Below are 21,171 nucleotides of genomic sequence, written 5' to 3' on the forward strand. Positions count from 1 at the left end.
AAAAAAATTAGCCAGGTGTGGTGGTGCACGCCTGTAGTCCCAGCTACTCGAGAGGCTGAGGTAGGAGAATCACTTGAACCCGGAGGGGCGGAGGTTGCAGTGCGCAGAGATCTTGCCATTGCACTCCAACCTGGGCGACAGAATGAGACTCCATCTCAATTAAAAAAAAAAAAAAAAAAAGGGGGGGGGGGATTTCAAAAAGACACGCCAAATGGGCTCCATCCTAAGAAGCTGGTAGAATCATATTGATATTTGGAGAATTTCTAAGTCACTCACGTAGAGGTAAATCACCACTTAGTAGATAATGTGAGGCCTTGTTAAAGGTTGAGTTTACAGACTAAATAGTTACCTTAATTGGGGAAACAAATTGTACTTTTATATTACATCATGTATGTTATTATAGGTCGTTAACATTTTGTCATTTCCTTATAGGAAAATAAGTGACATTTTCAGGGGGATGTGTAATAACTTTGATCTGCTTGATTAAAGATTTTTTCTACGTCCTTAAATTTCTAGAAACGTTGACCTCAGTTTTATTCTTTAACTTGAGGGTTACATGTAAACAATTCTTAAACTGGTGACTGCTACAGTAAATACCTCTTTTGCTTGGACTTTATATATCCCACCACTTTTTCTTCTCTCTACATATGACAGGGATTTATGGGCATGGACTGAGCTGTGTATGTTAGGGAATGTGCACACACTGTGTGGCTTGAGAGTTTGGTGTGTTGGTGATTCCCACATCTGGCAAGTGACCAGAGCTGCCTGGGAAAGCTTTCTTATAAAGTGGGAATCTTCCTGAAGGTCATGGTTGGGAATGGGGTCTTCGAATCTGGGCTTATGGTGATGCAGCTGAATCGCATTGGAGTCTGAACAGCTGTGTGTATGCTTACGGTAGTAGTGAGGCCCACCTGTGGCCATGCCTTTGTGGGTGTCTGTGGTTTTTTTACCATGGAGGCCCTGAGTCTGATGACCAAATTACAATTTCTGCCATTCTCCTCCTCAGACTTTTTGGAGCTAATTAAAAGGCCCAGGAAATTTCCACCTTTTAAGTCATTTTTTGAAAATGTAAGCAAAGCTGACTTCCTGCCAGCATTTTGCAGTGGATTGTTTAATAATGTTCTCCCCATAGCTGGCTAAGAAGAAGGGAGGGTAAGTGTGGTTCTTGTGACGTTTCTCTTTCTAATGTGTCATGGACTCTTGGTACTTCTGTTTCTTGGAAGACTGCTTCTGTTTTGTTCCATTGAATGTGAACATTGTGAAAACATGTATGCAAGACAGAGCTGCCATATGTGGTGTTTGGTGTATGAAGCGCCTGCTCTTCTGCTGTGTGAGGACTTCGTATGTGGTTGGAGTTCAGTGTAGGAAATGGGTGTGGTATTGAGTGAGTTGTTCACTGGGCCCTTCGCATACTTGGGTGGTGGGGAGAGTTCAGAGATCTTTTATCACCAAATTTGATGACTCTGCCACCAGCCACTGTACCCATTTCTCCCCGTCATGTGTATGCCACAAAGCACAGGGAATGTTGGCATGAGACTCTTGGGGTCTGGACAAAGCACACAGCAGAATGAGGAATCACCTTAAGCACCTGAGGTTACCACCAGTCCCTGTTCGAGGAATGTTAACTCTGGGGACACTGTGTTCTTAATGGCGTCCTGTGCACAACCACGTTGGAGAGTCAGTGACATGGAGACATAGAGAAGGGAGATATCATTGTCAGCTCTGTAGAAAGCAGACAGGTTGGGTTTGGCTTTATAGGCTAAGGTGGAGCAGGGCTAGAGAGGGAAGCAAACATGGGCTTGTTTTGTTAGAGCTGGGGACTTCTAGGGGTGCAGTGAAGAACAGAGCTACAAAAGTCGGAGGAAGCCAGACTGTGGACGCTGCATAGTCTTGAAGTTTAGGCCCTGGCGGTTAAATGTTACAGATGTAGTTTGGTCTCCTCCTACCCAGAGATCATGAGAAGTGAGGGTGAATGGCAGCCGGTCACTTGGGACTTTGTAATATCTTAGGCCTAAACACTAGTGTACAACTCGTGTCTTTTGAATTAAATTGTTAATGGTTTTTGTAGCTAGAAATACTGTGTTGGCAGTCCGGAGACATTTATTTTTATGGCTTGCACTGTTTATACAGATGCATGGTGTAGGTACCACATGATGAGGAAAGCCTTCCACAGATAAAGGTCCTAATAAGATAGCCCATGTTAGTTTTTTGGAAATAAAATATTCCAGCCCTCTAAGGGTTAGAAAATTTGATCTTTTCTCTTTCATAGCATATTTATTGACTTGAAGTTCAATTTAGCATAGTCTCTGTGAGTGATTTCCTTAACTCACAGGGAAGGCACTGCTTTGACACCCCCCAAGAGATGGAATCTTAAGCCTCTGTCTTTACATTTAAGCTGTCAGTGTGCAGCCAAGTCCTGGCTAAGAAGCCTTCTTGCAGCAGAGCTGGGAGAAGAACAAAAAACTTGGGTGTGTGTTACGTAGCTGAAGCTCCCCCGAGTAGAGGTGGTGGCTTGTTGGTGCTGTTCTGCCTGCATGGGGGTCAGCTGCAGCCAGGGCCAGCCACCCAACCCTACACCACCATGTACTGGCCTGTGCATTTCATTCCCTGTGCTGCCCTAAGGTTGATGAAATCAAATATTTTTCCTAAGCTGGAAGGGGGAATTACTCTTACCTAAAGGGAGAAACTTGAGAAAGCAAAGACCTGGTATTCTTAGAAAATGTTAAATTTAGTTTTCGCCAAATTTGATGTTTTTATTAAATTTTTTTGAACATTATATGTGGATCAAAAATATAAAATGGTAGACAGTGAAAAGCCTCTTTCATTCCCCTGTATTCCAACTGCCTATTCCTTTACACCTATATACATGAAACTAGTTTTTATTACTTCTATATCATTTTTGCAAATACAGAAAATGTGGATGTGTAGTTTTATTTCCCCCCCCATTACACAGACATATTGTATATACACTGTTCTATGTTCCCTGGAGAGATTCCCTACATTGCTTGAGTCTCTCTTCCAATAGAAGAACAAGAGAAGTTTAATAAAGGTGTGTTTCTTAATTTTATAGAAAGTGTGGATTGTGAATTGATGGGAAAACAGATTTACATGGATTTGATTGGATATCAAAGATAATGAGAGTTCCTGGCAAGGGTTTGTGATGCTTTTAATGAAGCTTGTAGCATTAATGTATTCTGACTCTTAGAAATTTTTTAAAAACTCCCAGTGAGTGGGTCTTTGGATTATCAATAATGAAAACTTCCATTTGTCTATCATTTTGGCCGGTGATAGTTTTTGATACCCCTGTCTTTTTTCACTCCTAAAACATCAGTTGTTGCCTGTGAAATGTTTTTTTTTCTCCAGCCTGGAATTGGTTTCCAGGGAGCAGAGGGTATAGATTTTTTTGTAAGCTCTTGCCATCTGCAGATGCTATAGCACCTCCTTTTTCCTCATTTCTTTTGAGAACAGCCTGTCTCGCCACTGTTTTACCACAATAGCCCATGAAGTTCTTCAGAGCTCTGCCATCCACTCAGAACCCACTTCTCTAGAATATACTGTGGTGTTACAGTGGGGTTAGTTTTCTTGATGTTCAGTAAGAATGTGAAGACAGACAACTTAGACTTCACAATGGTGTAATTGTGGTTAATAATTGTAATTGGCAAAATCACAGAGCATTAAATAGGAAAGATCTGAGTTGGCTTAAATGTTTTTCTCCCTTGGAATTCCTTCCTTTTTTTATGATTAAAATATAAAACCTTCATCTTTAGTCTTCCCGTTTATTTCAGATCAGGTAGTAAAAACGTCATGGGATTCCTTAGTCACATAAATATCAAATAAGCTTAGAGAATGACCTGCACTTAGGATGACAAGATGCAGTGAGACTAAATTAACTTTCTGTTTTCTGGAATCTGTTTCAGCAACTCTACCAGATCCTGACAGACTTTGATATCCGGTTTTATATGTATGAACTACTTAAAGTAAGTGGTATTCATAAACTGTTAATTTTTTCAGGCCTGTTCATTAAAAGATAAGTTTTTGAGAAAACAAAGAGAACTCAAGCAGAATGTTTCTTGATACCCAGAGGATTTAGTGAAGTTTTTAAACTTATATTGAGGCCTCCATCGAGGAATCTTCACATAGAAACTTTCCAGTGGAACTGAGAAAAAAGTGGCCAGTCAGGGGGTACCAGGAACATTATACCTTAGAACCTCCCATAGCTCTTGTTTGGTCCATGTGTTTTCTCTTTGCTGCTTTATTCTTACTGTGAATACAACAAATCACCCCAAACTTAATGACTTTTATAAAATGATTATTGTTTCTTATAATTCTGTGAGTTAGCCAGGTGATTGTTTAGGTCTCAGTTGACTTGACTGGGGCAGGATGGTCCAGGATGGCCTCATTCACAATCTAGGACCACAACTGGGGCTGCAGGGATAGCTGAGGTCTCATCCTCCAGCCCGTGAAGTTCATGCTGCTTCCCATGGTGGTCCTCCCGGGGTTTCTAGCGGCATAGAGAGGGAAACCTCAATGTATAGGCACTTTTCAACCCTCTACCTGTGTCATATTTGCTAATACCCTATTCGCCAAAGCAAATCACATGGCCAAGCCTAGCTTCAAAGGGTGGAAAAACCGACTCCACTTCTTGATGGGAAAAGCACTGAAGTCATATTATAGAGAGACATGCCTACAGGGATGGCAGGCATTTGCAGCCATCTTTCCTTGCCATGTGTCATCATCCCCTTCTTGCATGAGTCTTCCTACCCCTGTAGCCCTGGCTCGTTAATGCAGGGAGAAGTGATGGGTAGAATGTCTAAGAGACTTACTAATCCCAAGCACAATGAAATTTGAAGAATTACTGGTTGGTGGAGGAATGATCGTTTTGTTTGTCTAGATAAACACTTAAAGGAATGCTCAATTTGTAAATTGGAATACACCCATGGGTCCTAGATTTTTGTGTCATGGATCACTAAGAACCTAATGAAAACTATGAACTCCTTCCAAAAATGCTTGTATTAATATGCAGTCTTGCGAAAAGTTTTAGGGTAGTTGTAGATCTTAAGAATAGTTCTATGAAATGAATGTGTTTTTATAAGAACTTGTACAAACCACTTTTTTTTTAGAGAAAGCTGAGGTGGTGGGTTTAAGATTCACTCTTATGACTAATGGGTCTTCCTTTTTGTCAGTAAGATCAGAAAGACAAAAAAAGGTCGAGCTTGATTTATCCCACCTTTCTCCATGTCTTCTCCAGACTAAAATTGAAGCATTGGTGTGGATAAAATTTGCAGTGCCAGGATCCTGTGAACTGTCAGGCTAGCTCCTTTCCTGGAGGTGCTTCCCGAGTAATCCTATGCACTCTCACCCCATGAGAGCTACAATTCAGATCTCACAGTTGGTTATTTTTAAGTAAGGTGGTATTGTGATTTTGTGTTATTTAACCATCAGCCAAAGCTAAAGTTGTTTAAGCCAGCTTGCCCCTAGGTCCCATAAAGACATCCAACTAATGCAGGTCTTCCCAAGTGGACATGTGGGTGTCGTTCAATGTCTGATGTCCTTTCTGCTTTCTGGAAGTAGCAGCTAGGCAGTAAGGGCATATACTTACTTTTGCTAATGAGACATAGAATCCCAGATGAAACTTGAAAAATGTCTTTCATGCTTAATAGTCAGAAACTGTACCAGATTTTAAAACTGAAATAATTCCCCAAAGAATTTCAAAGCATGTCAGTAACTCTATAGGGAGTCCGACTAGGAAACTTGGCAAAAGAATTAATTACCTTACTGTATTTGTTCAGTCTTTGCTTTCATTGAGTATTTTTCCCATGCCAGGTATTGTGGTCTTAATTAGTTTATTCTTTTGGACAGAGTAGGCAATATAGCAGAATCAACACTTGGTAAATTTTCTCTCTGAAAAGAAAAAATAGGAGATGGGGAAGACTAAATATTTAACTCTTTTGAAAATGTAGAAACAGCTGAGGCTGAGGGCTGCAGTGTGATGACTCAGTGACTCAACCAGATCTCCTGATTCAGATTCAGGGAGGTCTGCCCACGACCCCTGGTGTCATAAAGCACTGCCACAAAGGCACTTTGGAATCTTGCTACAGTTATTGTAAAACAGAGGGAAAAAATTGAAGTAGAATTAAGCGAATTAAATAAATCTTAAATGTAAAGCCTTTAGGATCTTTGTGTATGTAAAACTCTCACCCAGATTTACATAGGACGATGATATCCAGTATAGTTAGTAACCACTGCCCATAGGTAAATTAAGTAATTTAAAATTTAAAATTTAGTTGCTGGCCAGACTCAGTGATTCACGCCTGTAAATCCCAATGCTTCGGGAGGCCAAGGCAGGTGGATTGCTTGAGCTCAGGAGTTCAAGACCAGCCTGGGCAACATGGCAAAGCCCTGTATCTACCAAAAAAATACATATATATATATATATATGTATATGTATATGTATAAATTAGCCAGGTGTAGTGGTGCATGCCTATGGTTCCAGCTAGTCAGCATGTGGAAGTGGGAGGATCCACTTGAGCCTGTGAGGCAGAGGTTGCAGTGAGCTGAGATCATGCCACTGCACTCTAGCCTGGGCGACAGAGCAAGGCCCTGTCACAAAAAATAATAAAATAAAATTTAGTTCCCTAATCACACTAGGCACATTTCAGGTGCTCGGTGGCCTCATATAGCTAGTGGCTACTGTATCATAGCATGTAGGAATAGAATATTTCCATCGTTGCAGAAAGTCCTATTGGACAGGGCTGATAGAGGATATTGTGAACATCCTGCAGGGCTTTCTTGTGTTCTTCTGTTCAGTGTCTCCTCTGAAGATTATATCCTTATATGTATCCCCATAGTTTAGTAGTGCCTGTTCTTGATCTTCAAGTAACAAGCATTCTTTTTTATTTTTTTGAGACGGAATCTCTCTCTGTCGCCCAGGCTGGAGTGCGGTGGCACGATCTCGGCTCAGTGCAACCTCCACCTCCCAGGTTCAAACAATTCTCCCGCCTTAGTCTCCTGAGTAGTTGGGATTACAGGCGCGTACCACCACACCTGGCTAATTTTTGTATTTTTAGTAGAAACGGGGTTTCACCGTGTTGGTCAGGCTGGTCTCAAAACTCCTGACCTCATGATCTGCCCGCCTCGGCCTCCCAAACTGCTGGGATTACAGGTGTGAGCCACTACACCTGGCCATAACAAGCAGTCTATATTGTATACTCTTGGTTCAGGGAAAAGCACAGATCGGGAGAGCTTATTCCTGGAATGCTAATCCCAGGGCTCATTCTCTGGCTTGTGCACTCCTCCGACATGAAGAAGTCCACTCCAATGTCCTTGAGAATCTAGTTTATTGCTTCTCATCCAGGTCGAGCTTGTCCCCCAGGGGACGTTTGGCAAAATCTGGAACCGTTTTTGGTTGTTACAACTGGCGGGGGGCTCTACTGGTAGGTAGACGACAGGGATTCTGCTTGAGGAGTATTTCATTGACCTTGTGTAGGATTCAGGTGCTCGTTAAGGTTAGCCAAAGGTCCTGAATTTGAAGTTTATGAAGATAGTTATTATTTTAGGCAAGGGAGATTTAGAAGCAAATTTTTATGTTAAAAAAAATGGAGCTTAACAATCTAATAAATGATTGAAAGATTTGAATCACCATTTCTCCAAAGAAGATTTAGAATGGCCAATAGACACATAAGAAGATGTTCCACTTCATCACTCATTATGTAAATAAGCATCAAAACCACATGGAGATACCACTTTATGCCCACCAGAAAAGCTGTAATCAAGTTGAACAATGACAGGTGTTGATGAGACTGTGGAGAAACTTAAAAACCCTCAGGTTGCTGGTGGGAGTAAAAGTGATGCAGCCACTTTGGAAGATAATTAGGCAGTTTCTGAAAAGTTAAACACAAACTCGGCCGGGCGCGGTGGCTCAAGCCTGTAATCCCAGCACTTTGGGAGGCCGAGACGGGCGAATCACAAGGTCAGGAGATGGAGACCATCCTGGCTGACACGGTGAAACCCCCGTCTCTACTAAAGAATACAAAAAACTAGCCGGGCGAGGTGGCGGGCGCCTGTAGTCCCAGCTACTCGGGAGGCTGAGGCAGGAGAATGGCGTAAACCCAGGAGGCGGAGCTTGCAGTGAGCTGAGATCTGGCCATTGCACTCCAGCCCGGGCGACAGAGTGAGACTCCGTCTCAAAAAAAAAAAAAAAAAAGTTTAATCACAAACTTAGCATACAACCCAGCACTTCCACCCCTAGGGATCTACCCAAGGGAAATTAAAGCGTGAGTGGAAACAACCCAAATGTCCATCAGTAGTAGTGGAATACTACTCAGCAAGGAAAAACAACTTGGATGAATCTCAGAAACAGTATACTGAGTGAAAGAAGGTAGACGAAGCACTATACGTGTATGATTTCAATTTATGAATGTGCAGAAAAGACAAATGTATACCAGCAAATAGCAGGTCAGTGGTTGTGGGCAGGGCACGGAGGGATTGGGAGAAGTTAGGAGAGGGGATTGACTACAGACAAGCTCAAGACAAATTTTAGGGGTGGAGATGTTCTGAAACTGGATTGTGGTGATGGTTGCACAGCTCTTTAAATTTGTGAAAAACCATTATATACCTAATATCTGCATATCAATCATCTTATACAAAGCAATTTTCTCCCTTGGAGTAATAATGTAATGATCATTTTTTTTTTTTTTTTTTTTTTTGAGACCCACTCTGTTTCCCAGGCTGGAGTGCAATGGCACTATCTCGGCTCACTGCAACCTCCGCCTCTCAGGTTCAAGCAATTCTTGTGCTTTAGCGCCACAAGTAGCTGGGACTAGAGGCGCCCACCACCTCTCCTGGCTAATTTTTTGTATTTTTAGTGGAGACGGAGTTTCGCCCTGTTGGCCAGGCTGGTCTTGAACTCCTGACCTGAAGTGATCTGCCTGCCTCGGCCTCCGAAAGTGCTGGGATTACAGGCGTGAGCACCATACCTGGCCTCGTAATGATAATTGTTAAAGGCTAGCTGGCTCGGGGATTGTATTAAGGAAAATACTAATGCTTAGTCATCCAGAAAACCACGTGGGACCCTTGTGTACAGAATAAGCCATATTGAAAGATGTATTTGAATGTCATTCTTCATGTCCACATAGATGCTGGTCTGTCCTTTGAACCATTATGAGAGGTGACTCCAGTGAGGTTCCAAAGTCTGGTTTATCATCCCGCACACACACCACCCCCCTCCCCACTGCCTGCCTTTTTTGCCCAGGCTGGAGTGCAGTGGCACCATCTTGGCTCACTGCAGCCTCCACCTCCTGGGTTCAAGCAGTTCTCCTGCCTCAGCCCACTCAAGTAGCTGGATTACAGGCACGCAGCACCACCACGCCCAGCTACCTTTTGTATTTTTAATATAGCCGTGTTGCCCAGGCTAGTCTCAAACTCCTGACCTCAAGTGATCCACCCGCCTCAGCCTCCCAAAGTGTTGATTGCGAGATTGTGCCACCGCACTCCAGCCTGGACAACAGAACGAGACTCCGTCTCAAAAAAAAAAAAAATCTTCCTCATAGCCCTTGCTGTTCCCTTCATACCCTCTCTCTACCGGCTGTAGTGTGCAGAGAGAGCAAGGGGTGCCTTCTGAAGCACGCTTTTTTTAATCTTTCATTACAGGCAGCAAGCTGCCCCTTGGGGGACTGTATTCAAGTCAAAGTGTCACAAATAATAAGACTCTGCTTGCATTGGGGGATGGTAGTGGGGTTGCTTACTATTATCTGTGCTTTCTTACCTAATAGGCTCTGGATTACTGCCACAGCAAGGGAATCATGCACAGGGATGTGAAACCTCACAATGTCATGATAGATCACCAACAGAAAAAGGTACCATTACAGCCAGGCAGCAACAAGCTTGATTAAAAGGCTTAGAACAGACCAAAAAGCTGTCCAGTGCCACGATGATTTCTGTAGACCCATGGTGGGTTTTGGGGCAAACTTTTGTTACTGTGATTTCTCCCATCTCCATTGTTGATTTCTACTTTGTATAGCATAGTACACAAGGAAAGTAGACTGTTTAAGTATAGTGGCTAACTATAGTCACTTGTTTTATTTTGGTCATAGTTTTCTGAAGGGCCTCAGAAAGAAATTACAGCTGGTGGTTTCTGCTTCATTTCTTGATGACCTGCAGACCAATCTGCCTGGCCTTAAAAGAACACTTGGGTCCCCCCTATTTTTGATATCCATCTCTGTTGGCCCTAATCAGTGAGTAAATGGATCATCTAGTAGTAGACGAATAAATCATTGGAGCAGTGCTTCAGTCCTGGAGTGGGATGTGTGTCCCCAGCCTTTTCACTGACACCTGGAGCTGATAACGAAAAGCTATGAATAATGGGAGAATGTGTTACCAAATGTAACTGCCTGCAGTTTCTGAATGTAGGCAGGAAAAAAGGTTGAGCTCTGTTGATCTAGAGAGAGGAATGAACCAGGATAATTTAAAATTTTTTCAAAAAGCATTTCAAGTGCTCTGCTCTAAAAATGACCTCTTGCACAGTTGCTGAAAATGTCATCTTTAAGCCAGTGCACCTGCTCACATTTTTTGTGTGGACAAATGATTGTTACCTAATGTGATGTGGCCTTGTTCTAAGGCATAGGCCCCTAGAAACACTCCTTTCACATATTTCTTTCTGTCCTATTTGTAGCTACGACTGATAGATTGGGGTCTCGCAGAATTCTATCATCCTGCTCAGGAGTACAATGTTCGTGTAGCCTCAAGGTACTTCAAGGGACCAGAGCTCCTCGTGGACTATCAGGTAAACTTGTTTAGCAGAGCTGCTCTGGGCTATTTATACTTGCTTAGGGCTTTTTCTGATTTGCTGTTTATCTAGTCAGTTTGGATACGCTCAAAACCCAGCCATTATTTCACCCTAAAATGCTAATTTTAGTTTTTTCTCAGCTAGTTTTTTGGGGGACAGAGAAGTTTTTAAATCTAAAATATCTGCAAAGATTAAATGAAGACTAGAAATTCAGATGAGAACATTTCTAGGAGCCAGGAAGTTAAAAAAATTTTTTTTTAAATAATCTACGGCCATACCACCCTGAACATGCCCAGTCTCATCTAAAAAAGAAATTTATATCAGAAAAATGGATTTCTACTACCCTTGGCTGATGGGTTGTCCTTATTGCCTTAGATGTATGATTATAGCTTGGACATGTGGAGTTTGGGCTGTATGTTAGCAAGCATGATCTTTCGAAGGGAACCCTTCTTCCATGGACAGGACAACTATGACCAGGTGAGCAAACACTATCTGGTTCTTATTTATTTGGGGGTGAATGCCAAGAAAATAGCATCCTTAGATAGGAGTACTATCCTTGAGCCACTAAATGTCACTCAGTGTCTGCATATGAGCTTTTCTTCAAGATAAAGATTGCACAGAATTTTGTGTTTGCCAGGTCCGCAGAAGTAGAGGCAGATAATGCTATCTATGCCAAACTTCCAAAGTGAATGTGAAGAAGTCAGGCACCTCCTTGTCTAATAAAACTAGATTTTAGTCATTAGATTGTGATGCCCTGTACTTGTGCATCTGTAGAAGATTATTATCATAAGTTGTGTTATTTTAAAGGCAGTTTGGAAATTTGCATTCATGTGAACTTCTTGTCCTTGGGTCTGTCTGCCTACCCTGGACTCGGGTTTGTACCTGGTCCCTAGAGGGTTAGTGGTGTGGAAGTCTTCTGATTCTTTGGTAAAGCGTCCTCATGGGCTCACAGTATGTTCTGAGCTCAGTGATTTGGTCAGTTTGTTTTGTGTTTCAGCTTGTTCGCATTGCCAAGGTTCTGGGTACAGAAGAACTGTATGGGTATCTGAAGAAGTATCACATAGACCTAGATCCACACTTCAATGATATCCTGGGACAGTAAGTAAGAGAGAGAAAGAGTGCTTTACCTTACCCTGTTTCAGAAGTGGAAAGGTTAGCCAAAATCACTTTCTTTTCCTGTTCTAATTATAGTAAAACGGAAATAGCCGTCTTTTTTCCTATGCATATTTTCTTTTAACTTATTGAGATATTTGGGCTTTATGTCTTTTAATCATTTTACTTCTCTGAGAGATAACCTATTAATAGAAAAGGTAAAACAAAAATCATAATGTTACCGAAAAAAGTTTTCTGGTACAGCATAAGCTTCTTTTTAATGGCCAAACTTGGAGAGCGATGATTCTTTCAGTAAGATACTTAGTTTGTTTTTCTATTTTATTTTATTTTATTTTACTTTACTTTATTTTATTTACTTCATACCTCGTCAAGGTGGAGAGACTTACAGTTTCTTCTTGTTCTCAGTAATGGTTTTTTTATACAATAGCAAATTTTAAAGTACATTGAGTTTTCAGGTACAGTGCAATAATGTTGAGAAGTAAACATTTTGTTAACAGTTTTCAAACAGTATTTTATGTAACCTCTCTGTTCCTGAGGCTAGCCCTGGGAAATATATCTGCTGACCAATAAAAATTACCCACTGTCCTGCATGCCACCCAGAATTGACTAAAAGCCTACCGCATAAAAAATAATCTAGAAAGGTTCCACATATTCTAAATCAGATATTCAGATATAGAAGTTTTACCTAGTTGTGTTTATCTAATCACAGAGCACCACTGTGTTTCAGGATGCTATGCTGTAACTATGGGGCAGTAAGGCAGGCACCAGTTAGAGATTTAACAAGCTTGTAATCAGTACATTATTCTAAGATTTTGTTGGCTTTAACCCTAGTAGATAAGGATTCTTGTTGAATTTGGTCTCTGATTACTGATGCTTCATTTTTCTTCTCAGACATTCACGGAAACGCTGGGAAAACTTTATCCATAGTGAGAACAGACACCTTGTCAGCCCTGAGGCCCTAGATCTTCTGGACAAACTTCTGCGGTATGACCATCAACAGAGACTGACTGCCAAAGAGGCCATGGAGCACCCATACTTCTGTGAGTCTCCAGGGACTGTGTTCAGGGAGTCATTCGTTCAAGAGAGCAAATCTTCCACTCTTTATCTTTGAGACCAGTCAGGAGAATTCTAGGGTATTTGGACTGGATTATTCCAGAATTTGACCACATTTATTGTAGATGATTGAAACAATTTTGTAGATCCATTTCTTGATCACCAAAGGTGTTTGCTTATTCTCTGAATGTATCTCCCTTGAGTTCAGGCTATTTGACTACTCCCTGTTACCCTGAGGTAATAGGTCCCAAGTTTCTAAAATTTGTTTTCAAACGTATATATATTTGTGTGGTAACCTAATTGAAGATAATTTCTTCCCTCAGAAAACTAGTAATTAGTTAAGAGTAGTAAGATAACCATTGTATATTTTGAAAGAAGGAGATGAACAGATGGATGGATGAAAGGAATTTGAGGAAAGGTAAATAGATATGGAGAGACCTCACTGAAATCCTGACTGAACTGCTCACTTAGAAGTGTGTGCGCATTCACTTTGCGTGGTTGCTTATTGTTCTTCATGTGTGTGGTTCATCCCACTGATTATGTGTGTTTCAAATAAACTTCCTGTTATTACCAATCTCCTTTCTGGGGAGCATGGCGGTTGAGAGACTTACCTCAGTTCGCTTTCTGAATCAAGATGGAAACATTCAGCACTTAAAGTCGTTGTCTCTGACTTAACCAATATGCTGTCTTTCCCTCTCCTTTGATTGCCTCTGGAGATGAACTAAATTCTTGCCTGAAGAATGTGTCGCTATGGTCTTGAGCCTGTGGCCCGTATGCATAAGGGAGACTACAAATGGAAAAGCCTTCAGCCTTCTAGACCTCAGCCCCAGGGAACTCAGATGTCCCCACTCCAGTGTCTGGGGCAGAAAGCTGTTTTTACCTGAGTTAGATCAAATTAGGAATACTGATGTTTATGACATGTCATTAATGATCTTTCTGCTTTTCTGAATATGTGTCATACTTCAATTTAAAAAATTTCAAACTATGGTTGCTTAAAATGGATAGGTCTTCTAATGGCTCTTTTTACTCGCCTTTCCTTTGAAGTGCTTAGTATTCTACATGCTTTGAAGAAATTAGGGATTAGAGATGATATTAGTATTGAAAGAAAATAAAAATAGTAGAAATTTTGAACAGTGGGAAATTAGGGTTTCTATGCCTCTTAGCAGTTGAGTCTGTACTCTGAGAAAGTATAAGAGTTGACTGCAATAACAATTCCCCTGATCATTTCTCAGTGTTTGGTTTTTATGTGGCTGGAATTCCATGATTTCCGTCTCCCCGTTGCCCCCTTGACCCTGGCTTGCCCGTCAGTCTGTCTCTCTCTCAGTTGAAAGGGTGGGTTTGCCATGGGCTTCTCTCAGCACTCACCACCCCGATTGCCTGACTTTCCTCCTGCTTTCTTGCAGACCCTGTGGTGAAGGAGCAGTCCCAGCCTTGTGCAGACAATGCTGTGCTTTCCAGTGCTCTCACGGCAGCACGATGAAGACTGGAAAGCGACGGGTAATGCGGCATTGATGCTTGCCAATAAAACCAACCAACCAAACACAAACCTTGAAGGAAAACTACAGTGTGATAAAAAGAAATTCTTAGCATTCCTTCTAAATGCAAAGAAGAGTAAAGACCTAAAAGTCTGTCAAAAAGCAAGAAAGAAACTCCCCAGTGCTAGTCTCCAGGGAGCTGTCACTGTGGCAGCATGGGGATGCACCTAGTTCAGGATCTGAAGGAGCTCTGCCTTTGGAATGCATGGGAGATAGAGACTCGGAGTTGTTGTACATTTACCTTTGTTTAACAGGGCACCACTGTTGAATTAACCCGTTCAGTCAACAAGCTCTGAATGTCTGACTTCCTATCTATTCCATGGTGGTCTGGGTTTCCTTTGGTGAAATTCAGGCTCAAGTCTTAGCGAAATGTCAGCAGTCTATACTGACACACCAGCCTCATTTACAAAAAGGAGATATTAAAACAGTGACAGTATTTTTTTTAAGCTCTTTACAAATCCATGTTTTATGTATTTTTTTATGACATGAGCTCTCCAGGAAATGTACCTCATCCCTGCAGTTTTCCTCCAAGTGGATTCATTTGGGAGCAAACTGCAGTCACTTTCACAAGAGCCCTCTTTGATGTCAGGAGGGATCATGAAACCTTACAATGCCATGAACTGGTCCGTGGGTATCATCAAAAGTTCCATGCTAAGTGCATAACTTGGAGCTCACTGTAACCTTTGTTGATTTGCCTTACCATAAAATCTTGTTGCTATTTTTTTGTTGCTTTTTCTGTTTTTTTTTTTTTCTTCTTTTTTTTGGCAGCCTTGTAAGAGAACGTCACCATTTCCCAGCACATCCCTATGTGTGCGCCTATTTTAATACACCTCTCTGAAACAGAGACCTTTTTGTTCACAACCATAACTAAAGCTGGAAAGTCAGTCTTCAGGCAAAGTGAGGGAGGAAAACATCCCATTAGAATTTTTTCAGGAAAGACCGAAAAAAATATCCCTCTCCCACCTCCTTTTATCCCCATGAGATACAGTTTCCCACTGTAATATGCATTTGTGAGTTCTGATATGTGATTCATTTATGTGATGGCAAAGATAAGTCTGTCTTGCATGCAGGTACTAGAGTTGTCTGGGCAGGGTCATCTGAGACTCAAGCAACTGAGAGGAATATACAAGGGGCTTGGGGAAGAGAACGGTGCTCCCGGAGCAAGTGTTGGATCCATTGTGCAAACCTTCATGTTAGCAGAGAAAGCTAGAGTTTGTTTAAACAAAAATAGGGCTGATTTCATTTGGGGGACTCAGCAGCAACATGGTTTGTAGGCAGTCCCTTCACCCCAGCTGCAGGGCCATGCCACAGCTCTGGGGACTTCACACACCTAGGCTAGAACTAGAGGTGTCTACCACATCACCCTTTAGGATTTCTTTATTAACTATTTAATAATGCCATACATTTTTATAAGGTTAGATTGTTTGTTTGAAACATTTGTTTACATTCCATATTCCAATAAAATCTTATTGGTATTGGTAGCAGGTCCTATCTCTAAATGTAGATTCTATTTTTGTCGTTTGGTCTGTGGGAACTTAAAATACAAATGAATCTCTTCTCTTGTTATAGAGTTGAGTTTATAGAGTAAAAAATAAAAAATAAGATCCCAAAGCCAAGAAATGCATTCAGTTAAGGTTCTCATACCAATGCTGCCTGCTTGCATTGCACATGCTGTATACTAATGTAAACATTTGTTCTACCTGAAAATCAAAAGCAAGATGTGAGCTCTCGGCTAAACCTATATTGATATGTCAGGCAGCAAAACTCAGTGTTTTGGATTATCAAAAGCCTTCTAATGTGCCCTTAGGCAATCCTGAAGCATTGGTTATCATCAGGGAGATGTGCCACTGCGTGTCTTTCCTGCTCCCCCTCCAATCTCCTTTATCACCTACTCCTCAGCCCTCCCTTTTTTTTTTTTAAGTTGCCTGTCTGGACCAGGCAAGTGGAGCCTGCTGGAGGGTCTTGGTGAAGCGGTAACCCCATTCCTTTCCCGTGGGTCCCCCAAAGGTAATAACAGTACCTGGAGGAGAAGAGTCAGGTGATTGACCTCTGCCTGTCTCTCTTGACGGTGATGTAGGTGCAGACACTGCCTGCCTGCCTTGTCCTAGGGTTTTGTAACTGCAACTTTGACCCAGGCATTCTTGCTTTAAGCACACAGCTTGCTTTTCCAGCACCTGGACTTTTACCTCTCTTCATGCCTTAGACTTAGACCATAACTGGGCTTGAAATGCTCACCCCTTCCTGGGTCTGGTCTTGGCACCTAACGCCATTCTTTTCCAAACTGAAGTGAGTCCAGTTTCAGACCGTCTCTTTTCCTGTCTCCAAAAACCATTTTTGTTTCCAAACCTAGCTCCCCCGAAAATTTAAGACTATTTACCTAGATTCAGAGATGGTCTTGGAGAGTTCCAAAAGGGGTGTGTGTGTGTCTGTGTGTGTGTCTGTGTGTCTAATATTTAGACTAAACCGTGGTAAATGGACGCACCCAGTATCTTTTTCAGTTAGCATATTCTTTCTTAACTCATCTCAGTCCTTTTCATTTGTTTGCTTCATTATCTTAAACAGGTTAAAAGTGCCTATGATAAGGACTTAATTATTTCCTAAAGAAAAGCAAAAAATGTGGGGAACAGGGTAGTGTTATACTATCATCTCAGGTACTGCCTATGTTCAAGAACATAGACCTGGTATGGTGAGAACAAAAGGTTCCTATGCCAAATCCAGATGGCTATATCATTTGTTGGCTACAAGTGAGCCTAACTAACTGCAAGGTTTGCTTCTGCTGAGAAATCCCATGGTGAGAGTAGAACTCATGAAGTGCTGAGTCACATTTGCACCTCTGGTGTGGTGGCAGTTCACTCTCCCCTGGATGCTGTCAGCTGGCCTTGCTTTTGTCCTGTCCCTGTAGGCAGGGTAGGTGGCTGGGTAGGAGAAGCTATTGAGTGTATGATGCAGACCAAGCTTTCCTGGGCCTTCTCGTCAACTAGAGAAGTGCTGATGTCGTTCATTGAGGCACTTGAACACCAGTCACTCAGCCGGGCCTCCTCCCAGACATTCTGTAACATGTCAGCACTCACAAGGTTTAAAGCAAACGTGTTCCCTTGCAGAGAGGAAGGTGCTCTCAGACTGACAGAATAGCGGAGACAGACAAACTCGTAATCCTTGGGGACTTGAAGAGAGTGGCTAGGGGAGGGGCTGTTAAAAGGGACCAATAAGAAAAACCATCTAAAGGTAGCTCTTGAGGAGGAAATGTACTTCTTGAGGGGATAAATTAGAGGGTACCAAGTTTATGTTCTGGAATGTACCCTGGGGAGGGCGCTGCCCGCTGGATTGGTCCCAGTGGACTGAAAGGTGGTGCTCTCGAGTCAGGTGCTGAGTCCCGGAGAGAGCTGAGTGCTGCGGGGCTTGTGGTCTGTGCCTACTCAGGGAAATGACTTAGGTTCTCCCGGTGCTCTGTTGATAAGGATGGAAGCAGAACTACTTTGAGACGCACGCAACAATTGGAAGAGTTTTTTTATGTGAACTGAAATAGATCTAAGAGAGCCCAGTTAACAGTTTCCTTTAATGCCAGTTCAGATTAAATGATTACTTTAGGAACCTGTGTTACTGTGTGAGCACCCACAGGAACAAGCAAACTTATTTCCTACAAATAAACAAGGGGATAATAACTGATCAGAGTCACAGTCGTTTCAATATAAACCCTTCCGAAAGCAAAAGCAGGGACCACATGAGCACACAAGAAGCCAAAGTTTGTCAGTGACCTTAATAAATTAAGACTAAGTAACATCCTGCCCTTAGAAAAAAATAACCCCAAGGTGGAGACCAGGGCAGGGGAGGTGGCAGAGAAGCATTGGGCCAGATAACCGCTAATAACATGCTTCTGAGCTATGTGGATGTGTAAATGAAAACACTCCCAACTAGGTATTGTAGAGGCTGGAAAAAGATGTGATGGAATTATACAGGTGATGCATATTTTTGTGTTGAGACTCAACAATGTGCTACAAATGTGATACTTAACCCTGAACTGCATGTATTGGGGATTGTTTTTTAAAAAGAAAAAAAAACTTTGAACCAATAAATTAACAGTTTTTCACTTGCTGGCTCTTCTTGCTGTAAATGGTGACTAAGAGGTTGGGACAGAAATCTTGACAACTAGTGGAAAACTTGGATAATCTTCAAGGACCATGGAGCCTTCTGTTTCCTTCTGTTTGCAGAAAAGCAACACTGCCTGGGTTATGATCCTTTACAAGTGACTACTTCAGACACAATTGGCCACCTCTTTGTATCACTGGATGACTGATGTATGATTTATGTGCTGCTGCCCTTAGAGGGAAGAAAAATGCCATGTTAAATCCTGTTTTCTTAAATAAAAATGTTGACAATAACCAGCTTTCCCAAGTGGGAGACAAACCATTGCTATGAGGACCTTAACTTGTATTTCCTGTCTCTGTGGGGAGTGGGGAGGGATAAACATTGAACTCCAGAGATGTGTGTTACACCTTGATGTGAAAACTTGCCTTTGGCAGAAGTGGGGCTAGAGTGGTGTCCTGGTGGGAGTGTTCCGTTTTTATGTACTTGCTTCTGAGTTGCGCCACTCAGACACCTGCTTCTTGGGATTGACTGTTTTAGTGCATGACTTTAACCTTGTGGCCCGGTGTTCTGCGTTTGTGAAACACTCTCCCCACCCCCATTCCTTGCAGCACAACGCTCTTATTTGGCAGGTGGTGGTGTCTTTAATTAGTGTAGTTTCTTCTCACTGATCCTCTGAAGTGGAGTGCTTGGAATCAGCTCAAGTGTTTAAAGGCAAATATAGTCATTTCTTTCTTAACCTTATGCACCACGCAGCCCTTCTCAAATACTACGCAGTGGAACTCTTCCTTTACCCAAAGAAAGTTTTCATGAAATAATTTTGTGTGTGTGACAGCTTCCCAGGTGTATAGTCCTTTCTCAGTACTGTAATGCTGTTCTGGGAGGCACTGCTTCTAGAATTCTGCTGCCGGCATCTCACTACCCACTTGCTCTGCTGGACCTGGAAGGAGAAATGAGGTTTTCAGGCCATGCCAGGCAGCTAGCTCTTTCCAGGGGAGAGTTAAAAATATTTGAGCTCACTTACTGCTCTTTGTTTATTAGTGGATTCAGCCCTTTTTCTGAGTAAATACAGACCCCATCTTAGTCCTAAGACACCTCAGATAATCAGGTCAGGTCTGAGGGGGACCTAGAGCTGACTGCTGAATTTGTAGCTTGACTGGCACAGGATGCTCAAGAGTCTCCGAGCCTTCTCCATCAGCGCCCTGGACCCAAGGGATGGGGTAGGGTAGAAGACTGGGTCACAACACACGCGGTGCCCAGAGCACCCTTCCTGTGACAGAAGGCCGTGCTAGAGACCATCTCTGTCATGATAATCAGAAGAGGAAGGCAGAGGGTACTGTTGGAAACCTGAACTCAGCGAGTTCTCGCAGAGTTCTCCACCAAGTGGCATGGGAAGGCCAAGCTTGCATTCTAGCGCAGGCCCTCCCGCACGTGGAGGCCTCCCCTCGCCCACTCAGGTTGATTAATGACGTCTTTCCCTCCTCCCATCTCTTTCCCCAGGTCTGTTGCGGTTCTCCCACTTTTCCATAAGCAGAACAAGAACCAAATCAAACGTCTTAACGCATATAGAGAGATCACGTTCCGTGAGCAGACACAAAACGGTGGCAGGTTTGGCGAGCACGAACTAGACCAAGCGAAGGGCAGCCCACCACCGTATATCAAACCTCACTTCCGAATGTAAAAGGCTCACTTGCCTTTGGCTTCCTGTTGACTTCTTCCCGACCCAGAAAGCATGGGGAATGTGAAGGGTATGCAGAATGTTGTTGGTTACTGCTGCTCCCAGAGCCCCTCAACTCGTCCCGTGGCCGCCTGTTTTTCCAGCAAACCACGCTAACTAGCTGACCACAGACTCCACAGTGGGGGGACGGGGGCAGTTTGTGGCATGGCGGCAGTTACATATTATTTTAAAAGTATATATTATTGAATAAAAGGTTTTAAAAGAAATGTATGGAGAGTTTTCAGTATGGAAAGGGTCATGAACTGAGACCTGTGACTCAGGACGAGACAAAAGTGCATTCGTGCCAGGTTCTAACCAGATGAAGCAGGGGCGGTCCCTGGGGCAAGGCGGGCCAGTTTTCATTTTTGATTTTAGACAGGGTCTTGCTCTGTCACGAGGCTGGAGTGCAGTGGTGCAACGATAGCTCGAGCACTACAGCCTCGGCCTCCTGGCCTCAAGTGATCCTCCTGCTTCAGCCTCCTGAGCAGCAGGGATTACAGGTGGATGCCACCACACCTGACAAGTTTTAAGTTTTTTGTAGAAACGGTCTCGCTATGTGGCCCAGGCTGGTCTCAAACTCTTGACTCAAGTGATCCTCTCTCCTCATCCCCCTAAAGTGCTGGGACTACATAGAGGTGTGAGCCACCACACTCAGCCAAGGAGGGCCCGTTTGTAAGGACTCTCTTCCAGAGGTGAGTGGTGTTAAGAGGTGCACAGTGAACCAGTCTTAGGAATGGTGACAACATGGATGGCTGAAGTAGACTCAGCCAGGAAAGCGGGGCCTTGGCTTGAACACATTCCCACTGACCAGCATCCTCCCTGGCCTCTCCTTCAAAGAAGAGTCGCCTCCTGAGAATGCAGGAAGATGCCTTGGCCCTTTCTTGGTT

General features: G+C 42.8%; 1 protein-coding gene across 3 annotated transcripts in view; it reads left to right on the forward strand.

Annotated features, from left to right (window-relative positions):
• The window catches only part of CSNK2A2 (casein kinase 2 alpha 2), a 41,096-nt gene extending 20,585 nt beyond the window's left edge, over positions 1-20,511 (forward strand). The window contains exons 5-12 of one of the 3 annotated variants that reach the window (XM_030924684.1): positions 3,918-3,977; positions 9,771-9,854; positions 10,670-10,780; positions 11,159-11,260; positions 11,781-11,881; positions 12,788-12,936; positions 14,353-14,446; positions 20,068-20,511. In XM_030924684.1, the coding sequence (XP_030780544.1) occupies positions 3,918-3,977; positions 9,771-9,854; positions 10,670-10,780; positions 11,159-11,260; positions 11,781-11,881; positions 12,788-12,936; positions 14,353-14,429 (684 nt within the window). In that variant the 3' untranslated portion in view covers positions 14,430-14,446; positions 20,068-20,511. The remainder of the gene's footprint in view (positions 1-3,917; positions 3,978-9,770; positions 9,855-10,669; positions 10,781-11,158; positions 11,261-11,780; positions 11,882-12,787; positions 12,937-14,352; positions 14,447-20,067) is intronic. The other 2 variants (XM_010365515.2, XM_030924685.1) reach the window with 2 other exon arrangements.
• The last annotated feature ends 660 nt before the right edge of the window (positions 20,512-21,171 follow it).

Source organism: Rhinopithecus roxellana, chromosome 20, assembly GCF_007565055.1.
Source record: "Rhinopithecus roxellana isolate Shanxi Qingling chromosome 20, ASM756505v1, whole genome shotgun sequence".
NCBI classification, from domain to species: domain Eukaryota; kingdom Metazoa; phylum Chordata; class Mammalia; order Primates; family Cercopithecidae; genus Rhinopithecus; species Rhinopithecus roxellana.